At 33.2% G+C, this 14,786-nt stretch overlaps 1 protein-coding gene across 7 annotated transcripts in view; it reads right to left on the bottom strand.

Annotated features, from left to right (window-relative positions):
• LOC145248180 (guanylate kinase-like) overlaps positions 1–14,786 on the bottom strand; it is a 90,229-nt gene that overhangs the window by 33,647 nt on the left and 41,796 nt on the right. For all 7 annotated transcript variants that reach the window (XM_080110033.1, XM_080110030.1, XM_080110028.1 and 4 more), the window contains exon 2: positions 6,964–7,095. In XM_080110033.1, coding sequence (XP_079966159.1) covers positions 6,964–7,075 — 112 coding nt within the window. In that variant the 5' untranslated portion in view covers positions 7,076–7,095. The remainder of the gene's footprint in view (positions 1–6,963; positions 7,096–14,786) is intronic.

The raw sequence follows: 14,786 nt of genomic DNA, 5'->3' as shown, positions 1-14,786 counted from the left end.
TGGTTGTATGAAGAATTTCGTCATGAAATTTGGAAACCAATCAGAAGAGGTGTTAATCTTAATACTGTCAAGTGTCCGAAATATTTTTGACCATTTCTTTTTTTGTCGTGTTAAAAATAAGACTTTAATATGACGAGTATTGAACATTTTGAAAAAAAAATTCTTCGGACACCCAGTAGTAAGTAAATCAATCGTTTTACTATCTTTATCAATTAAAAGTATTATTTTATGTTGAGTAGGACCGTGGTAATTGATAATTTAAAAGGACCTACCCGAAAAAAAAATTGTTTCTATTTCTCGAATTTGGTCAAATGAAGTTAGTATTACTAGAAGCAGCAGGAGCAGCAGCAGCAGCTCCAGCCTGTAGAATCAGCAATAGCACAGTGTAAACAACACGCATTCTTTAATTTTTATTGAAGAACGAATTATGAAAATATGAATATAAATGCTATTATGTTTAATTAAAGCTATTTTATTATCAGAATAACATTAGTTTAGAACTATTCGGTTTTCAGAATGTATAATAACAACAATCCCAACCAATTCGGCATTATGAATCTGTTGCAATTTCTCACATTTCTCGTCAAATTTAAAAACATGGTTAAAAAAACAAAATAAACTTTTGTAGATATATAGCTTGCATGCACTTTTATTCTTTAAATTAGTTTTGAACAGCGAATTAAAACAATGTTTTACTGCGAACAGCCACAAATGTTTTTTTTCAAAATCAAAATAAGTATCAAAATCTCGTTTATGCATAGATTCGAAAAAGTTGTCAAAAAACAAATATATAACAAATAAATGTTATCAAAGGTAAGATAAGTTACTTTTCTACCTAACTGGATAATTTCCTAGTGTTTTTATTTAATGTAACATGTTTATTCAGCTCGAAAAACGTACAGTGTTTACCGGCCCAACTCTCTTTGACACGGTAAGTTTGAGAAAAGGAGTTAAAAATAAAAAAAAACAACTATACAAAATACTGTTAAAAACTCACCGAATATATGTCAGCCTATGTCACGGGAACATATTGAGCGAGTTTCTAGCAGTATTTTGTCTACTTTTTTATTTTTAACTCTTTTCCCCAAACTTACCATTTCAAGAGAGTCGGGCGCGGGCACCATTTTAAATTTTCCAAAACATCAGTAAACACTGTTTTCAAGCTGAATAAACATGTTAAATTAAATAAAAACACTAAAAAATTATCCAGTTAGGTAGAAAAGTAACTTGCATTTGATAACATTTATTTGTTATATATTTGTTTTTTGACAACTTTTTCGAATCTATGTGTATAGTAATACAAACCCTCTTAGAACTACACATAATCATCTTAAAAAAAAAAAAAAAGCATGCATATTTTCCCATAGAAAAAAAAAACAGTTAACTGCCCTAAAATGCTAGAATGACCTGTAATAGGAAATTATTTTACATTCAATTCTAAAATAATTTGTTTATCTTTCATTAAAGTTTTTCATGGCATTTTATACATAATTTCCTAAAAAGGTAGAATCACATTTTGGAGGGGTGGTCAGAAGGAGTTGGGTGGGTTTAAACAGAAGGTGTTAATCTACAATAATACCAAAGAAATATTGCAATATATTCATTTTTAAATGGTCTTATGTTTAGATTTAAGTTTTTTGTACATAAAGCACATTACAATTTAACTTTGAGTTCTCCAACTTCTTTTCTGTTTATGGATACATGGCATTTTTAAGGAATTGCTGCATATTTATGCACATTTATTGCAGATTATTTGGAAACCATAAACTTTGGGAGATTTTCAGTTGCATATTCTGATTCCTTGTACAAAAATACACTTATATCGTAAATTTCATTTCTTAGTCTTGTGTTTTAACAAAGATATGACATTTTTACTGAAAAAGTAGTGTAAAAAATGTGACGAAACGCATATGGTCTTAAAGAGGGAAAAATATCCAAACGTGTGAGGCACAAAAATAGCCATAACTTCCTTAATTTTAATCAGATTTTAAAAATTTAAAAAGATTCTTTCTTAGCTCATCAAGCTCTTTCTATGCATACCAATATTGAAATATTTCAAGCTATTTCAATTTTTTCATGTGTATTGCTACTTGCTATTTATCTAAACATATTAACACACCACTCAATAAGTCCCAGGCCTGACATACAGCTGGCACCACAATTAAAAAAAAAAAAATTATGATTTTTATACAGTACTAACCTTTAAATCACACATAAAAATTAGAGACCAATTACAATTATTTAAGTAAAGCTACTGTTGCAAATTTGCAAAACAATAGAAAAATCTTAATTTCTTGTGTCAAAGCATTGCTTTCTGATGGAAAAAATACTATTCAAGCAAAGCAATGCTTTCTGATGGAAAAAATACTATTCAAGCAAAGCAATGCTTTCTGATGGAAAAAATACTATTCAAGCAAAGCAATGCTTTCTGATGGAAAAAATACTATTCAAGCAAAGCAATGCTTTCTGATGGAAAAAATACTATTCAAGCAAAGCAATGCTTTCTGATGGAAAAAATACTATTCAAGCAAAGCAATGCTTTCTGATGGAAAAAATACTATTCAAGCAAAGCAATGCTTTCTGATGGAAAAAATACTATTCAAGCAAAGCAATGGCTTCGTAAGTTTTATTCTAGATTTGCTCCATTAGAAACAATAGTTAAGATGTTGTATATTGACTTTAAACTCGGTCGTACAGACACAAATGATGTTGAATGTTCAGATCACCCAAATTTGATAGTTGTCTCGGAAAACAAGTCCACAAATTTATTTTGTGCCGATTGTAAACTGAAAATGTCGGAGATAGCCGAGGAGTTGAAGATATCAGGAGACAGTGTATTCACCATTTTGCACGGACATTTAGCAATGAGAAAGTGGTGTCCAACATGTGTGCTGTGTTTGTTCAGTCGATCAAAAACATCCGAAATATTGTTTGCGACTGCTTCAATGCCAACAATAAGTCTTAGATGGATAGATTTTAAAACAGAAATTTTTCCTCCTTTGTCAGAGATATCGCTCACAGAATGTGAGGATTAAGGAATCTTAAAAAGATCTCTCGGATGGAATAGACGAGAGTCTGAATGTTTGGCATCGACGTGTATATCCAAATATTTCGCAGATAACTCAAAAACGCACTCTACAAAAAACATTCACGCATACACACACACTTATGAAACAAAGTAACCACAAAAAACACATACACACATACCTCCACAAGAGGAATGATAAAAGATCTTTTAAATAAACACCATCGACGTACCTACAACTCTAATGTCCCTTCAATGAACCCGATCTGACTTCGAACAAACTAAAAGGTGACACTAGAGTTAGAAGAAATAACAATTTAAAGATATATTTCACTTCATAAGAACATTATTCTTGGAATGGCTTTCCCAAAACTACTTTTTCCACAAAATTTCCAATGAGGATGCAAAAAATTGTCCAAAACACATTAAACTTATTTCAATAATTGGAAAAATGAAAATAGCAAATAAAACAAGTATATAAAAAACAATTGTTGCGGACCTCACTCATATATTGAGGATCAGGAATGGGTATGTTTGATCTGGCAGAACGGTGGTTCATAAAAATTGTGGGGTCTGCGTTCGTGCCTGGCCCACAAGGTATGGAAATAAAAAATGAAAAAAAAAAAAAAAAAACGTTTACAAGGGTTTTTGATATAGATGTACATAAGAATACTTTGATAAGTATGTTTCAACTTAAATAGGGATGGTATAATAAAATTGTGGGGTCTGCGTTCGTGCCTGTACTCCATGGAAATATGGCACAAACTTTAACAAAGACTTTTCGTATCTATTTGCGTAAGTATACTTTGATAATTATGTTTCAGTTTAAAGAAATATGGTATAAAATTATGGGGTGTTCATTCGCGCCTGACCTCCATAGAATGTAAATATATCACAAAGTTTAACAAGGATTTTTAAAAGGGGTGAGGGTCCACAATAACACCTTAACTTTAATCTTAATTCACGTTAGCTTTTATTTATTTTTTTTAGTTGAATCATATTGTGTCGAATAAATTCACCTCATAAATTCACATTCTCATTAAAGTGAAAGCCAAAAAAAAAGTCGGAACTTTAGACAATTCTCAACACAAATTTTGCATAACTGTTTTTTCCTTCTACACTTGCACGTGGCACTCTTTCAAAAATAGACAAATCGATAAATAAAAAATAAGAACGTTACTTCTTATCCTGTCAAAAGAAGGAAAAAATCCTGCTTGCGTGATTACGTGTCTTTTTAAAAACATTTACATAATCTTTTTATTTTTATTTATATATCTGTTTAAGCTTTTTTTTGTCAGTTTACTAGAAGGAATTCAGTTGATTACAACCTTTTCTGCGTGTTCTTTACATTACAATAGTACAACCCTGAATCCGATGACGCAATACTACACCGTTCAATACTGTAAAACAGAAACGAAGCTGTTCTGCTTGAAAAGGGCACCATTTTCTTCTTATTCATATTGATATTGATTCTTTGCTTTAAAAAACGAAAGTGATTACGTGTTTACTTTTTTAATATCCCATTTTGCTGTTTCGGATTATTTTACTAAAGTAAGTAAAGCTTCATTATTTTTCAAAACTGTTTTTGTTTCTTTATTTTTCGATATTTCGTCGATATTATTTAGTAAGAGTGTTTAGCAGAAAAGCCAACAAACAACTACCTGAAAAAATAAATATACAAGAAATAAATGTTACCATAGTCAATAAAAGTTCAGTTCATGTTTTTTTTTTGTTTTGAAATAGTTTTTAATGCTCTTTACTTGAAATAATTTCAACAAACCGAAATTAAAACAAAATTTGAGGTGATAACTACTTAAATGTATTTTATATAAACTACACATGCCATAATCAAATATTCCTCAAGCACAAAATAACGGAAAAAATTAAAATATGTTTATAAATATTCCTTACGTTGACGGAACTCTTAAATTATTAACACAGAATGCTCAGGTGCCCCTCCTTCAAATTGAAAACGGGGCTCTCCATTTCAAAGTCGCTGCCATTTTGATTTTTTTAAACCAGTTCATGAATTAAAAAAAATTTTGTTGGTCACTCTTGGCTACGAATGGAAACAAAGTTGATATAAAAAATATATTTTCGCAAAAATTATCTTTACTTTCATCATATTTTGCTTAGGGTAAAATTTTTGAGTATCAAAACCTATCTCTTTACAGCCCCCTCCTTTTCATAACCTATCATACTTTCATCAATCACAGTCCATTTTCTGTAGGCTGTTTCTGAACCCAGTCAACGACGGGTACTTCTGCTAGTATATTATATATATATATATATATATATATATTTATGTACTTCTATTCTGCCATGCAAGTGCAACAGTTTTTGGATGAAGCCAAACAAGGAAATAGCAAGTAAGCAACTACCTCAGACTTACCCTATCACTTGAAACTAATTCTACAAAAAATCTTTAACACTACACTGATGAGCTGTAAAACAGCTAAACAGTACTATATGTGGATGACTATATATATATATATATATTATATATATATAGTAATTTATAAAATATATATGGGGATTAAGCTACACTGAATATTCTGCGTTTCATCCACTTATAGGATTCGTCAGGCTTATGCGCGAATTCTGTGGTTGCTTCTTGTTTTTATATATGTTGAGGATTTCTAGTTAGCCAATCAGCTTTCTAGTATCCACCGCGCTCCCTCCTATCAGCCAATGGGCATGCATTTTATCGAACAAAGGATCTGTTTTGGAGCTAGGTTAGTGGTTTAGGTAGATCTTTTCCCTCCTTTTTTCTTTTTTTTTACCTAAACCACTAACCTAGCTCTAAAACATAAAGCATAAGCCTGACGAATCCTATAAGTGGATGAAACGCAGAATATTCAGTGTAGCTTAATCGCCATATATATTTTATAAATTACTAACTAGCTCTACCTACGTATTGAGCACTTTTGAAGTAAATACTTAAAGTTTACTCATAAATCTATACTTTCGTATATTAAATTTATGTGAGTAAATGAAGTAGTTTATATATATATATATATATATATATATATAGTTATATTCCAGGTTTAAAATATCCAAAAGTAAAAACCATTAAATTCCAATGAGGTTGTTAATAGCCCTCAATTAAAGAGAATAAGATATTTTATTCAATTTAGGTAAACAAAATTACCATAAGTCACTACAATAAGTTTACTGTTTCAGTTTTAAGACGTCGTCAGGTGAAAAAAGACTTCTTTTCTTATTTGTGGTCAGTCATTTAATTTAATGACTTCTTTCTATTTTATATTCGGTTTCCATTTTTCTGGCTGGTCTCGAATAAGACCAGAGGTTTCTTGTTGCCGGATGATAGCTTAAGACTGAAACAGTAAATTTACTGTAGTGACTTATGGTAATTTTATTTACCTAAATTGAATAATATATATATATATATATACATACACACACACACACACAAGTACAAATTGGTCTTTATTATAGAGTGGAGGGTTTTCCTTTTTTATGTGTATCTATGTAAAAGAAAAACTTATTCGTGAAAGCTTTAAATTTGAATGATATGTGATCATCCAAAAATTTATAAAGAAATTATTTACAAAGAAAAAAAAAACAATCTTGTAATAAAAATGTGAAAAATATTTTTTATAGAAGTTGCTCTAGAGAAGACATGAAACCACAATGTAGTAAAAAACTAACCATATTAAAGGGGAGAGGAAGGTAGAATCACTTCAAGACAAATCAAGCCTGAAAGGAACCCTACTACCAGCACTCAATCTCCTGGGCTCCAAATCGGCTAGCCAAAACATAAGCTCTTCAAAAGGCCCAATAGGGAAGGAATGAAGAACAAAACTTGCTGACAAGAATCAACCGCATAAAAACTACTTCATTTAATCAATCTTTCTTTTAGAAAATTAATTATTTTCTTAAATCTTTTTTTTAAAGCTGCACACAAAAATACTTACGTGAAACACTGAAAGCAAAAGATTTGGGGAATTCTTTGAGAAGTTCTTCCAATAAGGTGCCCTTTCCAACACCTGATGGACCACTGATAACAACCGGTTTGATACTGCTCATCTTTCGAAACTGTTCACTGCCTACAATTAAAATGGGAAGATTTTTCCACATAATTCTTCTACATCAAATTACAATTTTTTAATGTAGTATTTTTTTTCAAACATTTTTCACATTGCATTTTAGAAAATTACAGTTAGAGTTGAGGTTAATACAGGGTTCGTACAGATTTTCAAAGATTTTCAAGGATTTCGCCAGACAAAATTCAAGCTTTAAAAACAAGATTTGATATATAAACAATGATATTATAAACCAAAAAACGGTACTCTTGCATAATTTAATCCGGATCCTCGTGATTTCCCGTCAAGCCCGGATCAGGCGAGACCAGCAATCATCAGCATCCACCGAGCATTATTCAAATGTTGAAACGCTAATCAGACTTTAGTTTGTAACTGTAAGCAGACGACAATCGAATTGGAAGAAAGTAACTACTGAAAAAAATGACAGCCATGGAAATAAATCTGTGCATGATTGAAAAACAAATGGAAACGTGGATGTAGACAATTTCCTTTTGTCAGGAAAAGAAATTGCTTTTCAAAGAATGAGATGCAACAAATGTAATCATACATATATATATATATATATTATTCCTTAATTGGAATTCATTTTTGGAGATGAGCATTATATGTTAATTTTATTTTTATTTCGGACTATTAGTCTCATCTTTATTAGTTGTTGTTTTTGGATCTTTTTATTGGTTTATTGAGAATGCAGTTAGGAGATTCGAAGTTCCTATCCGTCGCGGTTACCACCTGACGAAGGCCAGAGGAAGTTGGCCGAAACGTTGTGAACCAATAAAAAGATCCAAAAACAACAACTAATAAAGATGAGACTAATAGTCCGAAATAAAAATAAAATTAACGTAATCATACATGTTTACTAAAAAAAAAAGAAATTGCGTAAAAGATGGCTTCTCCTGGCGGTGTACCAGTGGTCAGCGTAGACAGTGGGTGTCATTGCCCACAGGATCGTTTTTTGCACGTCCCAATTTGGATATTGCAACTATAGTGAAAATCATCTATTTATGGGTCTTCGAAATGGTGACACTAAAAAATATTAAGAGAGAATGCGGTGTTATATTCGAACACACGTACACGGTGTTATATTCGAACACACGTACACACTGAGGGAAATTTGTCAGGAGTATTTCCTGAGGAATCCCCGGCAGGCCTAGGGAACACTGTAGAAATAGAACAATCCTTATTCAACCGGAGGAAATATAACATTGGGAGAATCCTCAAACCGCTCTGAGTCTTCGGTGGCTATGATATCACCGACAAGGAGGGTTTTTTGGTCACCGTCCCAAATCGAAATGCCGAAACCCTCCTTCCAATAATAAAAAAATATATTCTGCCAGGTACAACAGTTGCTTCCGACTGTTGGAAGGCCTATAACAAAGTTGGAGGAGAAGGGTTCCAACATCTCACTGTGAATCATAGTATTCACTTTGTAGACCCTACGACGAAGGCAACAACGAACCACGTCGAGAGGATGTGGAAGGAAGCGAAACAAGAATGTGGGACAAACCGGGAGCTTCTGAATACATATTTACTAGAATTTATGAGACAAAAATTTGGAAACGATCGTTTTGTCTCCATCATAAATCATATTGCCGAAAGCTACCCGGTTGGGGAGCTTCCTCCCATTTCCTCTGCCCCATCACCTCTCTCTTTGCTGCTGATGGCCGATCAACAGCCGTACGAAGCAAAAGATTCCTAAGGAAATATCCTCCTCTCCAGAAAGTTCTTCCGCCAGCAAATAAAAACCGTTTATAAAAAAAAAGGAAAAAAAAAAAAATCAATATTTTTTATTAAAAAAAAAAAATAAATAAATAAATAATACTAATAATTAAACAAAAAATTGTTACTTACACCTAACAATTATATGGGTAAACAACCTTTTTTTTTGCAGATAAATTAAAATAAGAAAAAAAAAAAAAAAACAAAAAAAAACTTGTTGCTGATAAATATTATGCAAAAAAAAAAAAATAAATAAATAAATAAATAAAATGAAACAAAAAATTGTACTCACACCTAACAGTTATACCGGTAATCAATCTTTTTTGCAGATAAATTAAAAAAAAACAAAAAACTTCTTGATAATTATAAAAAAAAAAAAATACAATAAATTAAATAAACATATTTGTTATTTTAAAGGTAGATTTCTTGTTATTATTTGAACATTTTCAACTTTTTTTACATTTTGTTTTGCTTTTTTTCCTTAGCTTGCGTCTGTTACGCCGCTCAGCTGTCACCGATGATTGCCGGTCTCGCCTGATCTGGGCTTGACGTGAAATCACGAGGATCCAGGTCAAATTATGCAAGAGTACTCAAAAGACTTAACTGACAACAAGAAAAATCCTTTTTATTCAACCTTTTCATGAAGTAGTTTTAAGGCCATGCAGTTATTTACATGAAATTCTAACACGCAACAAAACTAGTCAACTATTTACAGTTTTTGTTCATATTGTGTTTAGTGCTAGCTATGTGCGATTTCAAGGCACTCTCACCCATTTTGCTAAAACTTATATTTGGTCAACCAAGCACGATTAAATGATTGTAGTGTTCGTTTTACTTTCGAATTTCCAGTATTATGAATACAAGAGTTATGTCTCTTTATCATGAAACTATCCGATGTGAAATGGAAAACATCAGGCAGTTTTATGATAAAGGGGTGTAACTCTTGTATCCACCATAATATGGAATTTCAGAACATTGTATTTAGATTTTATTTTCAATATTCAAGGTCCATGGTGCGTTTCACCCAGTAGAAAACATAGAACGAAAAGGCACAGTAAAATTCTATTCCAGTTTTTTTAAGCAACTACAAAATAAAGAAAACCCAAACCGGCGTTTCTTCGTAACTGTCCCTTGTGAACGATCCCGGAAATGGTGTAAGTGGTGGTGGGAGAAGGAGGAATGTATTAGAGAGAAAAGATTTTACTACTTCCATTGATTGTAACCGATTTTGGCAGTGAATTCTCAACAGAAAAAATATAGGAATCTACGATTATCGAGGAAGTGGAGAGGTAATATGCCTATAACACCTAAGTTTGTGCATATTACATTTGCATGAAAGGTCTTGATTTTTAATCCTATTAAGGTCAAAATCATAGGGGAAAAAAGGAGTTCATTTTATATATATATATATAGGGATATTTCAACACAAATCTGGGCATAATACAATTTTCAAGACCTTTTCAAGATATTTTCTATATTTTCAAGAATTTTTAAGGTAATAATAAAAATAAAGCCTTTTCAGGGCAAAAGTCAAAATTTTAAGACTTATCAAGCATGTGCGAACCCTGTAGCAATATAAATTAAACTTTGAACACCAGATGACAAGGCTTTCAGTTTTGTGTAATTATCTCTTAACTCTTATTTACTTGCCTCCCCATGAGGGCAGAGTTTGACATAAGGTCGGTTTTTTAATGTAGGGAAAAATCACTCCTAAAAAGGAGACACTTTGGATTGGAACAGTTAAAAAAAAAAAAAAAAAATGCCTCTGTGTAGAAGGCATTCTGAACAGATACTACTTTTTGATTCTAACGCAAACAAAAAGTCACTGTTAGTCAACTGATATTATAATTTGATATGAAAACAGAATTGAATTTTAATTGACTCTTAAAATATGAATACGATATAAATTTACCTTTAAGTGTGCAATTTTTTTTTATCACCACATGAAGGAGAAATCCTTCTAGACTCAGGCAATTGCTATTTTTCTTTATTAATTTACCTGAAAACGGTTGATATGCCATAAAACAAAACAACCAAACTAAAACCACTATATTTATAAATGGCTCCTTTTCTTTATGAGGAGACTATCGTAAAATGTAGAGATACACAGTAAATTTGAAAAAAAAAAAAAAAAAAAGAAAAAAAGAAAACACTAATATTAAAAAAATAATTTACAGTTACAGAAAGTAAGCAAAACTTTAAATAACATGGAGAAAAAAAATAATATCTACTAACGGAATCTGTGGAAATTCCACAGCAGCCTCTTTCATATATAATATATTGATGTTGGCATTCTGTAGACGTTCAGCATAAATGAAGATGCCCTGATATTATTTTAGCACTTTTGTTAAAACTGTAAAAGTATTTATCTAAGCTAGCAGGGTCACCCAGTGTTAAAATGTGTTTAAATGTTTTAATTTATGCAGATTTCATATATATTATAGTTAATTTTCTATCGATTTTTATATATTATGAAGTTGCAATTTCAAAAATAAAAAATATATCCAAATAACTTATGTGCATCAGCTTGAATCGAAACCAAAACCAAAACTTATGAAGAAAAAAAATAAGTACACATAAAACTCAAGTTCCCTCAGCTATAATCGAAATTGAAACCAAAATTTATGAATTCTTGGTAAAATTATTACAAGAAATGGTAATAATTAAATGACAGTCACTCGGAAGAGAAAAAGATGTAAGCATGACACAAAATAACACACGCTTTCATAGATTAAGGATACAAGAAAAAGAATTGTACATTATTAAAGTTTATCTCCCTCCCACAGCTGGGGGATGTAACAAGGGTTGGGAAGTGGGTTTTGAAGAGTCAGCGCCTTAGAGGAAGAGCACTATGGCCAGGAAAAAATGTCTGGATAGCCCCATCAACATTCCCCAATAAGAGCACCTCAAGCAATTAGCAATAAGCTAACCCCTTTCTCAAAAGGAAACTTCGGAGGGTGGACTTCTAAAACTGCACAGGGCCAGTAACATGCCACAATCAATAGGGAAGAAGATCAACAATGGCTTAATAGTGTTTGCTTTGGTGCCGAGGGAAACCTGCCAATCTGGAAGATTAAATTTTGTTTACGTCCAAGTTTTATCAAAATAATCCCAAGAATAAACGAGATATCACAGGTCAAAATTGAAAGAAACTCCACTATTTTTGCACTCTAAACTAGTCTGGTATGTGATATCTATTAATAGCGTCCTTGTCATATCAGTATGTAGTCCGCCAGATGCTAGATGCATTTTAACTGGCATAAAAAAAAATAAATAAAAAATAAAAATGCATTTTGCACTGTATTTAAGCCTCACAGAAAAGAAAAAAAAAGTAAAAAGGTTGTTTCTCTTTTATTTCTCTACTCACCCCCCCCCAACCTCAGACATTTCTTTATAACTCGGGTTACAAATACTTTTACCGAAATTGAAATATTGCCAGAGAAATCATAAGAGGAAATAACATAAGGAAGGAATACATTTTATATTAATAAGTAACCATTTAAGGACGTACGGTTCTAGGAAAGAAACTTTCCTCATGAAATTTTCATTTAGGTTCAGATGGACTCTTTCATATGTAATATATTGATGTTGTAAGAGCAAGGCAAATTATTGACAGTTGTTGTAGCTAGACAAGTATTTCTTGTGAATGTTTTGCAGGAGTGGGAAAGGGGATCATAGATTGGAGTTCAGCCGAGTGCCAGCACTAAAAATAACGATAAAGAAAAGAGGCATGCCTTTTTTCTGTTGTTCTTGGCCTTCGGGCCGGGATAAAAGTGTAGTATCTGTTCCGGCAGATACTGCAAGCAAAGACCATATGTGGGGGCGACCCCACATATAAGACCTTGGTCAATGTAGGGGCAACCCTTCATACCAATTGTCACTATCCAGCTCCCTTACTCCCCGGGGAGTTGGTCCCCATTTCCCCTTAACTCCTCACATTAAAAATCGGCCTTGTGCCTAATTTGCTCGGTGGGGGAGCAAATAAATACCATCTGTTCCGGCAGATACTGCAAGGAAAGACCATATGTGGGGCAACCCCAAATATAAGACCTTGGTCAATGTAGGGGAAACCCTTCATACCAATTGTCACTATCCAGCTCCCACTTCCTACCTATCGGGAGCTGGTCCCTTTTTCCCTCCCTCCTCCCTCTCTCTCCACGTTAAAAAACGGCCTTGTGCCTAATTTGCTCAGTGGGGAAGCAAATAAATACATCTTGGCCTCCGGGCCGGGATCAAAGTGTAGTATTTGTTCCGGCAGATGCTGCAAGCAAAGACCATATGTGGGGGAAACCCCACATATAAGACCTTGGTCAATGTAGAGGCAACCCTTCATACCAATTGTCACTATCCAGCTCCCCTACTTCCCGGGGAATTGGTCCCCATTTCCCCTTCACTCCTCACATTAAAAAATCGGCCTTGTGCCTAATTTGCTCGGTGGGGGAGCAAATAAACATCCTCTTGTTCTTGGCCTTCGGGCCAGGATCAAAGTGTAGTATCTGTTCCGGCAGATACTGCACTTAAGATAATTTGTACCAGTCAATGGAGGGGAAACCCTCTATACTGGGACAATTATTATTTTTGGTAACCAGAGTGACCCCTTTTAGGGGAGCTGGTTTTTACCTCACATTAAAAACGGCCTTGTGCCTAATTTGCTCAGTGGGGGAGCAAATAAATACCATCTGTTCCGGCAGATACTGCAAGCAAAGACCATATGTGGGGGCGACCTCACATATAAGACCTTGGTCAATGTAGGGGCAACCCTTCATACCAATTGTCACTATCCAGCTCCCCTACTCCCCGGGGAGCTGGTCCCCATTTCCCCTTCACTCCTAACATTAAAAATTGGCCTTGTGCCTAATTTGCTTGGTGGGGGAGCAAATAAATACCTCAAAGTGTAGTATCTGTTCTGCAGATGCTGCACTTTTTTAGGGGAGCTGGTTTTTACCCCACATTAAAAACGGCCTTGTGCCTAATTTGCTTGGGTGGGGAAGCAAATAAATACAATAAATAGTAATATATTGTCTTTGGATGTACCGTGATCCTGTGATATTAGATATTGCTACCATCTCCAACACCAGGACTCTCAGGAGAGATAAGCTAAAAAATGAATGACAATATAAAACTAACTGATTTATTGAACTTCAGAAAAAGCAAAACCATGATCATTAAACAACCGGGAGAAGGTGGTAGTGGTGGGGGGGGGGGGTATAGAAGTAGCGAATTTGAAAAAAAAAAAAAAAAATGCACAAAAAGTTTTCAATGGAAGTAAACAGAGAAAAACCAGACATCTATAATTTCTGATTGAAAGTTTTTTTGTTTTATGGCATACCAACCTCTTCCAGGTTATTTAATGTTGAATCCAGTAATTTTGGAAAAAAGTTTTTATGCTTTAAGTTTTTTTATATCTTTAACTATTTATTCATGGTGTCTATGTATCCCTATGCCTGCTTTACAAGTACTTTAATAGAATGTGTTCTGACAAACTCATCAAGCAGCAAAATCCCACCCCTTTCACTGTACAGGGCTCTAGATGCAAGAAAGCCTTCTACTAAGTTTTTTTTCTCTCTCTCAGGCTACTAGAATTTAGGGTGCTAATGCACTTACTAATCCACACTATTTTTTAAATCGTATTTCCAAGTTTAATTAAAGTTTTATATGTTTTTTTATTCAATTGTAAGGTTAAAGTATAGAATAGGTACAAACCCCCCTCCCCTCCCCATGTTAAGAATGGCTTTTTAAATAATAACGTTATTATTTCAGCATGGATCAATAAGTGCATTAGTACCGAATTTAGAATTCCCTCCCTATTTCCTGCCTATAATAACATTTTTTTTTTACCCACCTTCACCTCAAACAAGTCATATTGCCCTTGAACATAAGGGGCCACTAATTGGGTTCATACCTAAGAAAGTTTAAGATGCTGGTTTACGTTGCATTTAAACTTCTGCATATCAGTACAGTTTGGGAAGCAGGTA

This window comes from Euprymna scolopes, chromosome 26, assembly GCF_053919585.1.
Source record: "Euprymna scolopes isolate OS-2025 chromosome 26, ASM5391958v1, whole genome shotgun sequence".
NCBI lineage: Eukaryota > Metazoa > Mollusca > Cephalopoda > Sepiida > Sepiolidae > Euprymna > Euprymna scolopes.
The sequence above is the reverse complement of the archived record's forward strand: the minus strand, read 5'-3'. Positions and strand labels throughout refer to the sequence as shown.